General features: G+C 56.1%; 1 protein-coding gene across 3 annotated transcripts in view; it reads right to left on the bottom strand.

Annotated features, from left to right (window-relative positions):
- Positions 1-13,387: 13,387 nt before the first annotated feature.
- Positions 13,388-17,107, bottom strand: part of Ephb2 (EPH receptor B2) — a 129,848-nt gene continuing 126,128 nt past the window's right edge. For all 3 annotated transcript variants that reach the window (XM_078025564.1, XM_078025565.1, XM_078025566.1), the window contains exons 14-16: positions 16,024-16,217; positions 14,281-14,436; positions 13,388-13,832 (exon numbers count right to left, since the gene is read on the bottom strand). In XM_078025564.1, the coding sequence (XP_077881690.1) occupies positions 13,724-13,832; positions 14,281-14,436; positions 16,024-16,217 (459 nt within the window). In that variant the 3' untranslated portion in view covers positions 13,388-13,723. The remainder of the gene's footprint in view (positions 13,833-14,280; positions 14,437-16,023; positions 16,218-17,107) is intronic.

Here is a 17,107-nt window from a genome sequence, read left to right as displayed (position 1 = left end):
GAATACACGTTGTGTGATTTTAATCCCTATGCAATCTGCTGAGGTTTGTGCTGACCTGCTCTTCCTCATTCCGCTCTGCGACTTACATTGATAGTTTGAGTATTTACACCATGGAACGTGGCAGTCGTAACAAATCAGAGATTGATTATTTTTTTCTTGTTTTGTCGACTTTCTAGAGCTGAGAAAGTGTGATGGATAAAAGGTGAATGTGGATCAAACTCCACACTGCACGTGAGCATAGCCACTAGGCTGTGACCAGCACAGGACAAGTGAGGAAATATTCTTCCAGTATTTGAAAAATAAAAACATCACCTGATTCAAGAGAGAAGGTTCCCATGTCATAAGGGATTAGTGAAGTTCCACCATAATAATCATTGTTTTACTTATTTGGCCCCTTCAGTGACAATTGTCGACAGTATTTATGAACTATACTTGAAGAACACTTAAGACTTCACACCTGAGAAGAACCATCTCTGGAAGGTTGTGAGCATCAGTTGATAAAGTGTACATGGTAAAGGTGTCAGAGGTGGTCATCTCGGCCAGCTGTTCCCTCCCAGAGCCACCTCTGATAAGCTGGAAGTCTAGAGACAAACAGCAGGCTGGCTAGGTAACTACAGCCTCCAGATGAATTTCCTAGCCCTTCATCTCAGCCAGGTTGCTTTATTTTGTTGAGAAATCCAAAGTTAGAAACCTGAACCTGAGATATGGTATTAATAAGTCGGGACTGGGGATTTTATTTTTAAACTGGGGATTGAGCTCAGGGATGCTCTACCACCCAGCTATATCTGCACTCCTTTTTATTTTTTATTTTGAGACAAGGTCTTGCTAAGTTGCTTAGGTCTCGCTAATTTGCTGAGACTGGCCCCAAACTTGTGATCCTCCTGCCTCAGCCTCTCAAGCCACTGGGATTACAAGTGTATACTACCTCGCCTGGCAGGAGTGGGGATCTTAAAGGGGTACCTGGGGCTGTCGATGAGGGGAGACCCTTAGGCTCAGCCTGTCCCATCACTATGCAGGTGGGACTGCACAGCTTATGGTGTGGTTCCGTCCCGGATAGACCCAGCATGCGCTGAAAACATCCTAGTTGAAAGTACACACTTCACACACCTAGTTTAGTGAACATCATAACGTTAGTGAGGCGGTGCTCTATAGAGCGTGGGTTGTTCTCCCCACTCCCATGTGATCGGGTGACTAACTGGAATCCGGGCTTGCTGCCACTGCCTGGCATTGCCAGAGAGTATCGTGCAGCATATCGCCTGCCCCAGAAAAGATCAAAATTCAAAAAAGTGGCGTTTGTGCTGAATGCATGTCTCTCTCACACCATGGTAAAAATAGAAGACTCCTGGGGCTGGGGATGTGGCTCAAGCGGTAGCGTGCTCGCCTGGCATGCGTGCGGCCCGGGTTCGATCCTCAGTACCACATACCAACAAAAGATGTTGTGTCCGCCGAAAACTAAAAAATAAATATTAAAAAAAAAATAGAAGACTCCTGAGTCGAGCCACTGCAAGTCTGGGACCATCTATGCCTCCAACTCCCCAAGCCAGGCCTGAGTCCCTGCTGACAGGCGCTGCTTCTCTGGGTCTCGGCTCTGGCCTGTTAGCAGGCCTGGCCACCAGGGGGCAGAGTGGCTCCACAGAAAGAAGGCAGGCCTGGCTCAGGCTGCAGTCGGCAGCTCCGAGGCTTGCGAAGGAGTCTCACTACTGAGCCCTGCCGTGGGCTGGGCTGGGCTGGGCTGGGCGCTGTGGTGGATTTCAGCTCTTGGCTTGCAGGCTGGTGGTGGCTTCAGACCTCCAACATGACTTGGGTCCCCATTCCTAATGTTTCCAATAACCACGTGCGATGAAGCTGACCACGCCCTGACCCCCGGCCCCATCCTGGACCCAGGTCCTGTCTTGCCAGCTACCCTACTTTCCGTGGTTGGCCTCTTGACCTTGAGAAGGTCACTGCCCTCAGTCATCTTACTTCTAAGGATCCCCATTTCCAGCCCCTACTTCCTCTATTCCTAGGTGACTTCCGGATCCTCATTCCCACCCGGACAGTGTTCTGGGCTTTTGCACTGTGTCCATCATGCTGCAGGGCGCTCCGGACCCAGCTTGGTCCCAAGGACATGGCTCTTGTTGCTCTGGCATTTCCGCTCATGTCCTTGCTCCTTCTCTGCCGTCACCAGCCTGTCCCTATATCGATACCTGCCCCCCTGATTGCTTCCCTACCTCCACACTTCTATATGCGGCTGCTGCCTTGATGTTCAAGCCGCATTTCTGACGTGTCCCTACAGAATTCTCCACCTCCGCCAGACCCACCTCCTCTGCCGTCTGCACCACTGCAGATGGTGGCCGCTCCGTCTTTCCTGTTGCTCAGGCCAAACTCTTTGGAGGCCTCCTCCCCGCCCCCCCTCCTCACACCCACATCCAGTCCATCAGCAAATCAGGTCGACCTTCTCTCCCACTAGCCAGAGCCCAGTTGCTTCTCACCATCTCTGCGCCTGCCTGTCCATGCAAGCCACCATTTTCTCCTTCCAGGACCGTCCAGCGACTTCCTGTCTCCCTGTTCCACCTGGCCCTTTGCGTGGTGGACTTGTGCCTCAGCCCAGCTCACTACAGCACCCAGTCAGGCAGACCCGCATCCAGGTGTGGCTGAGAAGGTGTGATTTGTAGATGTGATTAACAGATTACGGAGGATGATCTCCCTTACTGAACGTCAACTCAGGATTATCCTCTGTAATCTGCGTGGGCCTCATTTAATCAGCAAAAGGCTTTAAGAGCAAGATGGAGGCTTCCCTGAGGGAGAAGGGGTTCCCATGGACTGCAACAAGCCGCTTCTGCCCAAGTTTTCCCGCCTGCCGGTCTGTCCTGCAGATCAGGGGTTTGCCAGCCAAGCTGCAGAAATGCATTCCCAGAAATAAACCTCTGAATATATGCCCTGCTAGTTCTGTTTCTCTGGGGAGCCCTGATTGACACCTCCCCACCACATGGGAGCTGTGCTTAGACACCAGACAGCAGCACTTGCCTTCTAGAATACTCCATGGGCTCTCCTCATGCCAAGAAGAGTTTGAGTTCTTGTACTTCACAAAGGGCCACAGCTCTTCCCGGTCTCTCCTGTTCCTTCTGCTCCAGCCATCCTGGGCTCGCTGCTCCTTGAACATGCCAGGCATCTCTGCCGACCTCAGGCCCTTTGATCCTGGGGTGCCCTCTGTCTGCAGATATTTCTCTATTCAAATGTCTCCTGGGGAGGCGTTCCCTGACCACACTGTATTTGCAAAAGGAGGGATAACACACATCAAGTGTGTTAGGTGCACTAATACTTACACCTGGAGCTTTTTTGCATATGCTTACACCTGTGTAACCACCACCTCCATCAAGAAGTAGAATGTTAGCCAGGCGCGGTGGTGCACACCCGGAATCCCAGTGGCTCGGGAGGCTGAGGCAGGAGGATCGAAAGTTCAAAGCCAGCCTCAGTAAATTAGCAAGGCCCTAAGCAACTCAGCAAAACCCTGTCTCAAAATAAAATATAAAAAAGGCTGGGGATGTGGCTCAGTGGTTAAGCACCCTCTAGGACTCCCCAAAACCCTCTCCCACTATTTTTTTTATCATTTCATCTCCACTTCTGCAGTGTGAATGTCCCACTTAAGTTCATGTGCTGGAGATCTCGTCCCCAATGCCGCAGTGCCGGGAGGTGGGACCTAATAGAGGTGACGAGGGTCAATGCTGTTATCTCGAGAGTGGGTTCCTGTGAAATGACTTCAGCCCCCTTTCACGCTGTCCGCGTCTCTTGCCCTTCTGCCTCCCGCCATGGGATAATGAAGCATGAAGACCCCACCAGATGCTAGACCCTGTTGTTGGATCTCCCAGCCTTCAGAATTTGAGACAAATACATTTCTGTTTATTATAAATCACCCGTTCCCAGGTATTCTGTTAGATTCTGCTCTATCATTCTAGTGCCTGGTGTTCTGTAGGTATCCAGTTCATGGATTCAGGTATTCGGGCAGAAAACAGACTAAGACAGCCATCTGGCATATTGTGTTCATTTCTTTTTTCTCTTTCTTTTTTTTTTTTTTGAATTTTTTAATATTTATTTTTTATTTTTTAGTTCTCGGCGGACACAACATCTTTGTTGGTATGTGGTGCTGAGGATCAAACCCCGGGCCGCACGCATGCCAGGCGCGCTACCGCTTGAGCCACATCCCCAGCCCCCTTTTTTTTTTTTTTTTTTTAAGTCCCTGGAATTGGACTCAGCAGCACTTAACCACTGAGCCACATCCCCCCAGCCCTTCTTATGTTTTATTTTGAGATAGGGTCTTGCTACCTGGCTTAGGGTCTCACTAAGTTGCTGAGGTTGGCTTTGAGCCTGCCATCCTCCTGCCCAGCCCCCAAGCCACTGGGGTTACAGGTGTGCACTGCCTCGCCTAGCAGGAGTGGGGGTTTTAATGGGGTACCTACCACCGTTAATAAGGGGACATCTTTGGGCTCAGTCTTCTCTGCTTCCCATCTCAGATCAAGGCCTGGCAGAGTGAGCATTTGGAGATGTAATCGGTCACTGTGGGGTGAGTGTGTGGCTCTGTGACTCCATTTGTATACAGGGCTGCGAGTGAGCGTGAGCTCACCTGCATGTGTGCTGGGTGGGGCTGTGTGGCTTTGCGTGTGGAGGCATCTTTCACTTACAAATGAATGCATATAAGCGCCAGTGCCTCTGGGTGCGTGCAGGGGTGAGGTCTGGGAGAAGACTGAGGTGAGGCTGTGGCAGCCCCAAGTTGTAGTGATCCAAGACTTCTTGGTCCCCACCCTTGACTGAGGACTCCCATGAAAGTAGGCACATGTCTAAGTCACTACAGCATTCCTAATACAGTGGGTGACCCCTTCCCTATGGCTTTGCTTTCCACAGTTTCTGTGAAAAACTGTAGAATTCTTAGTCACCCACGGACCGATGATATTAAATGGAAGATTCCAGAAACAACAAACTTATGTTTTAGATTGCACATCATTCTCAGTAATGTGATAATTCCCTTACTAACCCTCTTCATCCTAACGGGATGTGAATCATTCTTTTGACCACTGTATCCATGTTGTATATGTTACCTGCCCGTCAGTCACTTAGTAGCCATCTTGGTTATCACATTGATTGGTAGGAAATTGCAGTGCTTGTGTTCAAGTATACCTTATTTTGCTTAATAATGACCTTGAAGTAAAAGCATAATGGTACAAAGGGAGTACCAGGGCATTAAACATGGAAGGATAGAAAACCAGGATACAATGTAGCCATGCTGCAGGATACATAGAAAAAAATCATAGCTCACATTGAGTTTGGTACTAACTGTGGTTTCAGGCATCCACTGAGGGTCCCAGAATATATGCATCCCTGAGTATAAGGGGGGCTACTGTATCAGCCTGGAGTCTGGGGTTCTGTCGGTGTCCAATTCATGTGTGATGAAGCAGCCCAAATGCTCGATAAGCTCTCCAGGGCAGAAGCCACTTCTGTTTTGCTCATGCTGTCTGGTGCGGCACCTTTCATATAATAAATAATAATGATACTGATAATGGTAATAGCAATAATAATAATCGGACTTCAGTAAGTACCTCTGAGTGAAGGAGCGAGTGGTCATAGGACAGCCTTGAGATCCCAGCCCCCTCCCAACTCTTCCCAGCAGCCCCAGCCCCACTCCACCAGCGGCCAGAGCGGTACCTGTGCTGGGTAGTTCTCACGGTGGCTTCCAGGGACACTGGCCCCCAGGACGCTCCCCCCAAGACGGGAAGCCTGTGACAAGGACACTTTGGAGGAGGTTCCCGTTGTGCCCCTGGCACACTGGAGCTCTGCGGCATCCCAAGATACAGAAATTGAACGAGCTTGCCCGGAATTTGCGGGAAGTATTGGAACACGGACTCCTCTCCAAATGTCCTTGTCCTTTGGGTGCAACGTCCACTGATGTCTGACGCATAGAGTGTCTGGCATGAGGCCAACGTTGTCATTGTTGTAGACGCAGCAGGGTGGGTGACAGGCCAGGCTCTGCCATGGCGGGCTCCCAGTCCTGCTGAGCCCCTCCTGGGTCTCCTCACGATCGCTGTCTCCCACACTCCAGGAGTTAGCTCTTGTGGCCTCCGTTTAACAGGAAAACGAGGCTTCGTACCATGAAGTGACACACAGGTCACACAGGGCAGAATTGGGGTGCAGACCCTAGATCCCTGGGGAAGAAGACAAACTTAAACATAGAAGGCAATTAGGAGAGCAGTTATCACTCAAGGTCAAGGCCCACCCCAGCGCCAGTCTCCATCCCAGACCTGACCCTGGCTCCATCCCTAGTCCCGGCAGACTCCCGGTTACCCTTCAGAACCCCACATGGGACTCCTGGGGGCTCCCATTTGTTCCCTGGGGAACAAACCTCAGAGAAAAGAAAACGCTGAGTCCAAGTGATGATTTTTACAATTCACATTTATTTTGGAAAAAAAAAAAAGTTCTGCTAAAAATACTCCTACAAAGGCATTGGAGTAACAGGGTCGGGGGCATCTTGGACACGGCTGGTGAGATTTCCTTGGTCACAGCAGTGGGGGTCTGGAGGAGCCAGGGGTGACTGAAGTCATTCGCCTGGCACCCCTGGCACCTGGTTGAGTGCTGCTGCAGAGCTGAGGCTGGGGCACAGCCCGGGAGGAGTCCAGGTGCTCTCTCCCGCTGCCTGGTGACAGGGGTCTGGGCTGGACGGGCAGAGGTTCCCACGGTGGTGAAGTGCTGTGGGTGGGGACCGTGGTGGGTGCAGCGTGCTGATGGCAGGGCAGGCTCCGGGTCAGAGGACACTTGCTGGCTGTGGGCCTGGGAGAGCCGGGGTGTCACGCCTCTGGTCTCTGGAACGGGAGTGGTCCTTGTCCCTGTCTGGCTGAGTAGTGCGAGCATGGGCCAGACACTGCGTGTAAAACAGTTCGGCACAGGCCAGGCACATGGTTGGCACTCAAGAAATAGCAGCTGTGGTGAGGACCCGCCAGGCAGCGTCTCCTCTGACTCCTGTGAGTGAGGGTCCCTGCCAGGCCCAGCCAGGGTAGCCTCAGGGGCTCTAGTGGATGGCCCTGCTTATCAGAAAGTCCCTGTCCAAGAGGTGGGAGCCATGAGACCGAACGCTGAGCTTTACGCCATCCACGGGCCCCTCCTGGGCTGGCCTCCGGCTCTGGAAGGCAGTGGTCACAATCGAAAGGGGTGAGGGCCCTTAGGAGGGGGCAGGGCTGAGTGGCCGTGGAAGCTGCATCCTGGCGTCAGAGGGGAGGAACGGGCCTGTGCTGCTTGCAGCAGACCTTCCCATGCCCAGCGTTAAGGCTCTGGCTCCAAACAGGGAAGCGGAGGTTTGGGGAATGTGCACCCCCCTCCCCATGACTTCCTCCCCAAGCTGAGCCATGGGGTCCCTACTTGGCCCCTGAGCTGAGCCACAGAGCCCAACAGCCAGAAGGTACCGCAGCCTGGCGGGGGGTGCTTCCCTTAGCTGCAGACAGGGGTGGACCCCTCCCCCCAGGAGAGGATTCTGCATGACGCTCCAAAGGAGGGTCTTCGGCCCTTGCCGAGGACCACCTCTAACTCAGATCCAAGGAGGGAGCTGTTCTTACCAGGGGCAGCCGTCCACCTCCCTCCCTCCTCCTCTGCTCCTCTCTCACTCTCTCCTTGTGCTTTATTTATTTATTTATTATTATTATTTTTAATCGCTAGGGCCCTTGGACTGGGGACCAGCAATGAAAAATGGGACTTGAAATTTCGAGAATTAGCAGCATAGAGCCATCTGGTGCTGGAATCACAAGAACATGAGTCCTTCCCCTGGAATCTTAGGATCAGGGGCTTTTGCAATCTTAGAATCTCGGAATCTTTCACCCAAGGAATGTGAGAATTCCTGACTGGAGCAGGCACAGCAGGGCCCCAGGGTGCATGTGGCCCTGGCTCTGACCTCCTCCCTCTCTTGTTCCCTGGCCAATGCCCAGAGCCCTCTCCACCAACAAGGGCCTTTGCTTCCTGTCCCTTCTTGAGGGAAAACTGTCGGCTTGGGAGGCCATGCCAGATCTGAAGCTCCAGCTCCAGCTGGTAGCCCCACCCTGCCTCTGCCGGCCCACCTGGCCAGGTGTTGAGTGAGCGGGTCTGGACTGCAGCGTTGGGGTCAGTGGGGTGGCCCTGGGTGGGCTGCGGGGCCCCTCTGAAGGATTAAATTCCTCTTCTTCTTCTACATCAGCTTCCTAGACGCAGCCTTCCTGCTGTGAGGCTAGCGTCAGCTGGACTTGGGCCTGGGGGTCTTTCTGATTTTCCTGAAATCTCAGCTCTGTCTGAACACATTCCTGAGGGTCAGCCCTACCCTCCGACTTCCAGAGTCCTAATCTACGTCTGAGTTGGGGCATTTTATCTGTCAATGTCCGACTTTCTCCTAATCCCTGTCTACACCAGACCCTCTCTTTGCAGACACTGGGGGAAGGATCTCAGATTCAGAGAATCTCCTAGTGTCAGAAACGGAGGCTCCTGGGCCTGACCCTGGGAATTCTGGCGGCTGGGGCGGGGGGGGGGGGCAGGGTGAAGCCTGGGATGCGGCAGGTTAAGCACTAAGCAGCCCAGGAGAGTCTGATCCAGGGGTTGACGGCAGACATTTCGAGTGGACGGACAGCAGGTGGGTGGCCAGGTTGGAATCTTCTGGAATCACCTCTGGGATCCTATTTTCCTCATCTGCAAGGTGGGGAGGACAGTACCTGGCACGTGGTAAGTGCCCGGCTATTACAGCAATCACTCCTGGTGGCTGCAAGCTCCTGAGACCAGCCTCCCATGGGGCTGCCCTGAGCCTACTTATTTCCTGCACCGTAAACCAATTCTGCAACCAGTGCCCCGACCTTGTTTTCCTGAAGGGGGAACTGGCCAGCACTGAGGCCGTCCGCATCCTAACCTTTTAGGGCAGGTGCCATTTTATGGGAGCTGGGTCAAGGCCTACGGGTAGGGTGTGCACAGGTGTGAAGCACCACTCAGCACACTGGGGCTCCCCTGTGGCTTCCCCTAGTGTGATCCGCTATTGAAAAGGACAGGGCCCCAGGCCTAGGTGATCTGTCCAGGGCCAGGGGGAGGGAGCGGTTTTCCTGCCTACCTATTCACCTCCATGCTCCACTCCTCGCTGCCTGGCAGCTCTCAGAGAGGCCTGGAGGAAACAGGGTGGACACAGCTCCATGGGAATCAGGTAGTGCCAAGTCCAGCCCTGCTGTTCCAAGCAGCTTAAGTGACTCTTTGGATTATCTGCGTCAGTGAGGATGGAAGTTAATCAATGAGGGCTGCACCAGGGGCTCTTCCTCCCTGGCAGAGGGGTATCTGGAGAGCCTGCTGCATCTGACGGAGGAACTGATTCCTCTTCCTAGAAGCTGACACCTTCGTGCTGGAGACTCTACAGCTAGGCCGCACAGTACACCCAGCGCTTCCCTTCCCTGACCTCAGCCCACACCTTGCACCTCTCCTCTCCCCTCCACACCCAGGTCCACTGTGCTGGACCATGCTGGTTGCTGCCTCTTGGAGGTACCTTTCTCTCGACCTCTATCATTTTCAAGAGAGCCTCCCCGGAAGCCCTCCCTCGCAGCCCCAGACCCCTTTAGCTTCCCTTCTTTATCAGCCCACATTAGACACCACGCGCCGCCTGCCATCTAGGTCGGCAAGCTGGAGCGGTCCCCGGGAATAGATGAACCACGGCTCCCCGCCCCACTCTGCCCCCTGCTGGAGGTGTAACCCTGAGCAAGACACTTCACCCTGAGCCTCGGTTTCTCTCTCTCATATGGGGGAAAGGGGGGCCTCCCCACAGGACCCAGGTGGACACCGTGTTTGCAGGCCTGGCTCTCCCAGTCCCTGCTCTTGTTTCATAGATGGAAAACTACACTCGGTGAGGGGCCAGTGTCTCCCCAGATCCACATTCCACCTAGTGACAGGAGCAGGCTGCAGCCTGGGGTCGGGGTGCATCGCGGGGCCACCTGTCCCTTGAAAGCATTCCTAGGATTTTTCCTGACAAGAGTCTTTCCAGCTTTGGGTACCATCTTGGAACTCTAGGGGCCCTGGAGAGAGCCAGGAGTGGTTGAGGGCCTGGCACTGGGTGTGGGGGGGTGGCCTTGCGTCCTTCCCGTGCTTCAGCCAGGTATGAGGATGGCCTGGCAGGGGCAGGAGCGCCCAGCTTTGAACCTCATCTGTGAGGGTGCAATGCCAGTAAATGCCCACAAGGGGGTGGCAGAGAGCCCCCAGAGGGGATAAGGTGGGGACCATCTAGACCAGCTGATGCTCTGACCCTGTCTGAGTCTCTTAAATGTCCTCTATGGCCCTCTTCACTCTAGTTCCCCTATGAGGCCTTGGGTCCGACATTACGGCGATCATCTATTCGGATCGGTCTGCACGTGTCTTCCCAGGTGACAGATATTCAGAATGTCATCTCCAGGAAGATGCCTGCTGATGATCACCACCAGCAACCCATTTGGGGAGCCCAGAGTGGAGGGTGGCGGCAGCGTGGCTCTCTCTTACCCATCTCGCACTGCCAGATCTGCCAGGGTCCCGCTCCTAGAGCAGCTGGTCCCATTTCCACGGTGCCCTGGCCCGGGTTTGCAAGACAGCTTTCTTCCCTTAAGAACCAACTGTGTGCCGAGCCGCCGGAAGCTTCTCTCACACTGCTGGGCAGGTGGGGGCTGGCACTTGGGGAGGTTGAGCCAGGAAAGGATTAGTAACCAGGCAGCGGGCAGCTCGGAGCCGAGTGCCCAGGCCAGCGGGTAGCATACGTGGAAGGCGCTTGGCAGCATGACGTGCCACTCCCTGCTGAGCAGCCAGGGAGAGGTGGCAGAGGGAACTGCCTCAGCACTGGGAAGTGAGCTGAGACCCACCCCCGGACAGTCACAGTGATATCTGTCTGAGACCCTGAAGAGGAGACAGAGGGTCTAGATAGCACTTGTAGTCTGGGAAGCAGGTATGTGGGAGCCCAGGGCCACTGGAGACCTCTGGCCCTGGAGGGTAGACAGGCAGGCGTGCTGGCTAGCAGACACCAGCCTAGCAACTCGGGATAGGAAGCCATCTGACGGAAGCACCAATTGCCAGCCCCTTGTGGGGCCCTGGGGCAGTGGGAGGTGGGGGTGGGGTGGGCGGGGGAGGCTGGGGAGACAGAGTTAATCTAAAGAGCACCAGGGCAGCTCTTGCCAGAAGGTGACCTTGTGTGCTGGGACAGCTGCCACCCGTGCTGGGCATCTTTGGGGCACAAAAGGATGGCCAGTGGACCATTGCCGGCTAGTTTGTGGGCAACCTGCCAATGCTTTCCCGGTGGCTGTCCCTGCTGTGCCCCAGAGGCTCGGTCTCCTGTCTAATCCCTTCCTTCCCTCTGCATCACAGGCTCTGAGAACAGGTGAGCGACAGATGACAGGCCCGTCTGTGCTGGATGTGCAGACGCGGGGCCTTTAGCTGGTGGCCTGTGGCCTCCATCTTTCCCACTGGGCAGGCCCCTTAAAGAAACTCTGTGACAAAGGAAAAGGTCCTGAGATGGGGCCTCCCTGGCTCTTCCTCTTCAGCCAGACCCGATACTCAGAGCACCTCTCACCTGCCTCCTCCTCCTCCCCATCCCACAGGGAACCAGCGTGGCCTCGGAAAGGTGGGCACACTGGTGCCTCTAACTGGAAGCCCATGAGCACACTGGGCCCCCTCGCCCCCACTATCACAGAGCACCCTGACCACAGCTCACTGGACACCCAGAACCCCTTGCTCTGGCCCCAGCCTACTGAATGCACCCCCTGTCCACTCCCTGCCCACGGTGCACCTGCATGGCCCACCCCGATCCCCAGGGCATGGAACGCTGAGTTCCCAGCCACTTCCAATGCACTGCTTTTGCCGCCTGTGCCTTGGAGAAGCCAGAGCCAGAGAGGCCACATGGGGAGATATATATATATATATATGGTCCTCCATGTGTCTTCTCGGCCCTGCACCTTGCAGATCCTAAGGATGGGGGGAATCCCTTGGAAGAGCATTATGAACCACTTGGCATGTCCTTAGGGTGCCAGGGTCTCCTCTTGGAACTTACAGAGGACAGGGGTCGTTTTATAACTAAAGCGTTTATTTCCATTCAGTTCACTAACCGATCGTTCTGCCCAGTGCCTGCATTTGCTCACGGGAGGGTCTGTGGCCGCGGGTCTCCCGGTGGCCAAGACCTTCAGACCTGCGTGAGGCCTGGTGGGAATCAAGTCGCACACTTTCTTTCCGGAAGGAGAGAAGCAGGCCTGCCCGTCTGGAGGGCGCCCTGGAGGTGGGGTATCACAGTGAATGACCCAGGTCCAGGTCTCTGCGGCAGCCCGGTTCAGGCTCCCAGAGGTGAAACTGGGTTTTGGCCCCGGAGGGCGCTCGGGAACCTCGACGGAACCTATGTGCCTGGGAAGGACTGGACAGAGCAGGACAGAGGGAGGGAAGTGGGCCGGGCCTTCGGGCCCCCAAGGCCACTTCCGCTCAATCTGTTGCTTTCCAAAGCCATCCTGGGTGGGATGCTCCTCCGCCTCGGCGCCGCCCACCCCGGGCCACTCTCCCTCAAGTCTCTGAACGGCCCAGATGGCCCCGTGGCAGTTGGCTTTGGTGCGGCCTGGCAGCAGGAGGGAGGAGAGGAGCGTGTCAATGAAAACCATATAAAAAATCCAGAAATGTGCATATAAAATCTCGCCCTTGGTGTATTGCCTAAGTCAGTAAGCAGAAAGCACCTTCTTCCTGGAGAAGGATCAAGTCCTCAAAAGGTAGGAAATGTCAAAGTGTCACTTCATTGTCATTTAAAAAAAAAAAAAAAAGCCAACCAAAAAAAAAAAAAAAACCAAAAACCCCAACAACCCACCCCCCACCCCGCCAAACCAAAACCACCCCTGATCAAAATACCCCGGAGTCCACGAATCGCTGTAAACAAACCCAGATGCAAGATCAAGATCAACCCTTCTCAGTGGCAGTGTGGCTGACACAGTCACTGCAGCATCCGTCCTGGGGCGGGGGCTGGCCCCGGCTGTGCACGCGGTCCTGGGTGTGGAGCTGCAGGCCTGGGCGGCTGTACCCAGGCAGCCTGGCCCGTGGGACGCGTCCTTGCTCTCCCTGACCTGGAAGGACAAATCCCCTTCTCAGCCCCATGAACCGACAGCAGAAAGAGTCTCTCTCATTGGAGTTTCCAAACCATCCTCCAAGGACAGAAAGCTTGTTCTGTTCGCCCAGCGGGGCCTGGAAGGGATTTTCCCAGAGTGCTTCAGGGGGGCTGCCTGTCTGTCCGCCGGCCCGACGACGTCGCCTGGCTGTGGAGTGAGGCTCCCCGAGAGCAGCCGAGGACAGGAGAGGAGCCGCCCCTGATGCTCCCCTTCACATCTGTTTCCTGAAAGTGTCTCTGGGCCCTGGCCAGGTCACCTTCCCAGAGGGAGTTGGAGAGAAACTGCTTTTGGTCTCCGATGGGACGAAATCGCACGGATCTCCCAAGCCCTTTTTTTTTTTCCCCCAAGAACCGTCGTCGATTTCCTCGTGAGAATCCTCTTTCAAAAATATTCCTGTACGTCCCGCCCCCCCAGATCTAGATGCCTTCCCCCATTTCCCTTTTTTTTCCATCGTTTGAGTTGTACGTGTTCTTGGTGACGTCCTGGAGCGCTGCTTGTTCTTCCTTGTCGCCCGCGGCCTCCTGGCAGGTGGCTGACCCTGCAGTAGACGGGGCACCTGGGCGGCCGGCGTGTGGGGCAGAGGGGGCGGCCCGGAGGCAGAGGCGAGCCGAGGCAGGCGAGCGTCACACCTCCACAGACTGAATCTGATTCATCTGTGCCCGCATCACCTGGATACTGTTCAGGATTTTTTTCTGGTGGCCAGCCAGGGTGACCCCAACCCGGAGGATGTCCCTTTGGGAGAGAAGCACACGTGTTAGGGATACGTCAGGGCTGGAGAGGGCCTGGGACCAGCAGAGCGGGGTGGGCTTCCCCAGGCACTCTGCCCTGAGGGGAGCAAGGGAGGGGACGGTCAAAGCTGGGGGGGGTGACCACGTGAGCCGGAAGAACACTCCGGGAGCCAGGGCGCCTGGGTTCCCCTTTCCCTCTACCACGTGGAAGGAGAGAGGCGCTCTCCCTAAGCACCTCCTCCTTCCTTTGTTTCTTCTTCACCCTGGCTGCCACCCCACGCCCGTTTACAGGTGGGAAACCTGAGGCCCAGGGAATCACTTTGATTTGTCCACAGCCACAGAGCCAGTGGGGGGCAGGCAGGCTGGGACATTGCTCCTTACCCTCCAGGGTCCCCTGGAGGTGGGTGGGCATGGGGGCCAGTGGTGGCGAGCAGAGGCGGCTGGGTACTTACTCCATCATCATCTGAGACACAACATCGAAGGAGGTGAAGCCGGCGTTGGCGAAGCTCTCCTTGTACTGCCCCATCTTGATGGCCTCCAGCCACTCGTCCACCGTGTTAAAGCTGGTGTAGTCGGGGATCGTGCGGTCCAGCAGCGGCAGGTTGACGCTGGGGGTGACAGAGATGGTCAGGGCACAGGCTTGCAGGGACGGTGAGGGTAAGAACGTATGTGGACACACCTACTTTGTACACATGGGCATGCACATGTCTACTGAGCGAACCAAGGTTGGTGTGTGTGCGTATTCTGTGTGTTCATGGGCATGGGTTCAAATCTGTGCGAATATGCCCGCATCTCTGTGCGTGTGTGTGAGAGCCAGTGTGTGTGTGCAGGACTCCAAGCTGGGCTGCCTGGGAGCTTGGCTGAGGCTGGACCACAGGAGGGAGGCGGCGGAGGTACCTCTCTGGGTTTCCTATTTCCAGGATCAGGGGCTTGGGCTGGGCTGACTGTGACAGTCCCTCACTGCCACTGCCCGCCCACCTCTGCGGTGGTTTGTGGGCTAGGAAGGAGGCTGTGCTTGGGAACCATCCCCCCCGCAGATAAAGCTGGTGGCACTCATGGGAACAACTTCCTGGCTGGTGAGGGGTGTAAGGACTCTCATGAGATTAAAAGCTCAGGAAGATCTTGTCCCGAGTCGGGAGTGGCCGACACAAGGTCACGGCAAGGAGATGCAGGGCATGCCGAGGAGCGACAGAGAGATGCAAGCCTGATCTCTTGGCCACTTGAACTTGGTGGAGTCCCTGGGCTCAGCCAGACCTGGATCTGAGGACGCCTAGTGGATGGCCCTCAGAAACCCTGGGGGATTGTGGGTCCTGAAGACTGAGTGTGCAGGGTCAGCAGCCGTGGGACCTGGACGTGGCCCAAGGCAGGCCGTGGTGGGCTGCAGCCTGATGGAGCGGGCCCCGGGGCCTGGGGGAGGAGGGGAGCCCCTGTGTGCTGGACTCACGCTCCCAGGGCTGAGCCAGTCTTGCTGACGTGGGCAACGAGTGTGGGGGTACACGTGTGGGGGGGCACACGTATGTGTGGTATGTGCTTCCGAGTGGGGTGGGCGTGCAGGCGCCTTGAGTGTGTAGAGGTGGGGGAGCCTGAGACGGTGTCTGTGTGAGCAGCGCAAGAGCCTGTGCCTAATTGTGTGTTTATGTGTGCAGGACTTTGTGTGAGTGTGTGTGAGTGTGAGACATTATGTTGATGAGGATACACAACGGACATCAGAGGGTCTGGGTCTGAGTGTGAGGCAGCCGGTTAGTGATGGGAACATCTATTCACAACCACGATGCTGGATCCATTGGTGAGTTCTCTTAAATGTCCTCTCTGACGGCCTTTATAAGGGGCCCCCCTCCACCACCCACACAGTTCTGCGTCTTCTCTTCTGGACGGCCTTAATCCTGTGCTCCCTGCACCCCCAAAGTAGGCCAGATGCCCACCAAACACCAGTCTTATCCTTCTTCATCCTAAGGCACAGCTGAGAGCAGCTGCCTGAAGCAGGGGGCCCCTGTGAGCAGACTCCAGGAGGGGAGCTGGGCCCGGCCTGAGTAGCTGCCATAGGAGGGGGGCGGGGCCGGGATAAGGGGGCGGGGCCACCAGGGCGGCATCCAGAGGAGAGGGGTGGGGTGAAGGCGGGGCTGGGACCAGAGGGGTGGGGCTTGAAGGAGATGGGTGGGGCTATGAGCAGGGGGCGTGTCCGGGGCAGGCTGTACCCAGAGGAGAGGGGCGCCATGGCTTTGAGGCTGTTGGGGTTGCGGATCATCTTGTCCAGCGTGTTGACGATCTGGCCGAATTTGGGCCTGTGGTTGCGGTCCTTCTGCCAGCAGTCCAGCATGAGCTGGTGCAGGGCGCTCGGGCAGTCCATGGGCGGTGGTAGCCGGTAGTCCTGCTCGATGGCGTTGATGACCTGGAGACAGCACAGGGGCAGAGTGGGCTTGGCATCTGACCTCTGCCAGCCCACCTGGCCTCCTGTGCACTGCGGGCCTGACCTCTTTGGTGGCCACGGCAACCACCTGGGGTGGGGCTGACCTGTGTTCCCACCATCTATAGCCTCGGTCTGACCTGGAGCTGGGTCCCTGCCGTACCTTCTGTCAGCCTCAGCAAGTCCAGTGCCCTGAGGTGGCCTCTCCAGGTCTGCCAGGCTGACCCTCCTGGGCCTGGCTTCACCAGCTCCTCCTACCCCCCAGGTTTGACGGTCTCAAGAACTCCTCTCTTTGGCCCCCGGCTCTACCCCAGGGTGGCCTCGTTCTCCACCTCTGTGTCACCTACAGATCCAGCTAAGAGATAACCTCCCAGTCAGGTCCCACAGCACAGCCTCGAGCCCGCCTCGTGTCCCCTCCCCATGGCCCCCACCTGCTCTTCCATCAGGAAAAGGAAGCGGAACACCCCTCTGCAATCTCTCCTGCCACCGGGACAAGATTCATCTCCCACAGCTGGACCGGGGTCACCCTCCCTGCTCGGGAGGCAAGTTCTTCTTGTATGCGGAGATCCCTGGGTGGCTGAAACCCCTCACCGTGGGACCTGCCAACCTTTCCGGCCAGCTTTCCTCTCCACCGCTCCCAACCCCTCCTCATTATCACGTCTCTGGGCCTTTGTTGGGCTGTGCTTCCCCCCCTGGAAGCCCACCCCTCTGGTCCTGTGGCTGAGTCCCACTTGTCCTGGGAAGACTCCCTGGTTGATCTTGTCCCTTCTGCCCTTGCCTTGGTGCCTGTAGGGATCGACGCCCAACTTCTCCACTTCAGCACCTGACCAAGAAGTTCCCCATCACTACACTGGGTGCCCTGAATTCTCATCTCG

The sequence above is a fragment of the Ictidomys tridecemlineatus genome, chromosome 11 (assembly GCF_052094955.1).
Source record: "Ictidomys tridecemlineatus isolate mIctTri1 chromosome 11, mIctTri1.hap1, whole genome shotgun sequence".
NCBI lineage: Eukaryota > Metazoa > Chordata > Mammalia > Rodentia > Sciuridae > Ictidomys > Ictidomys tridecemlineatus.
Note: the sequence above shows the minus strand (reverse complement) of the source record. Positions and strands in the feature narration are given on the sequence as shown.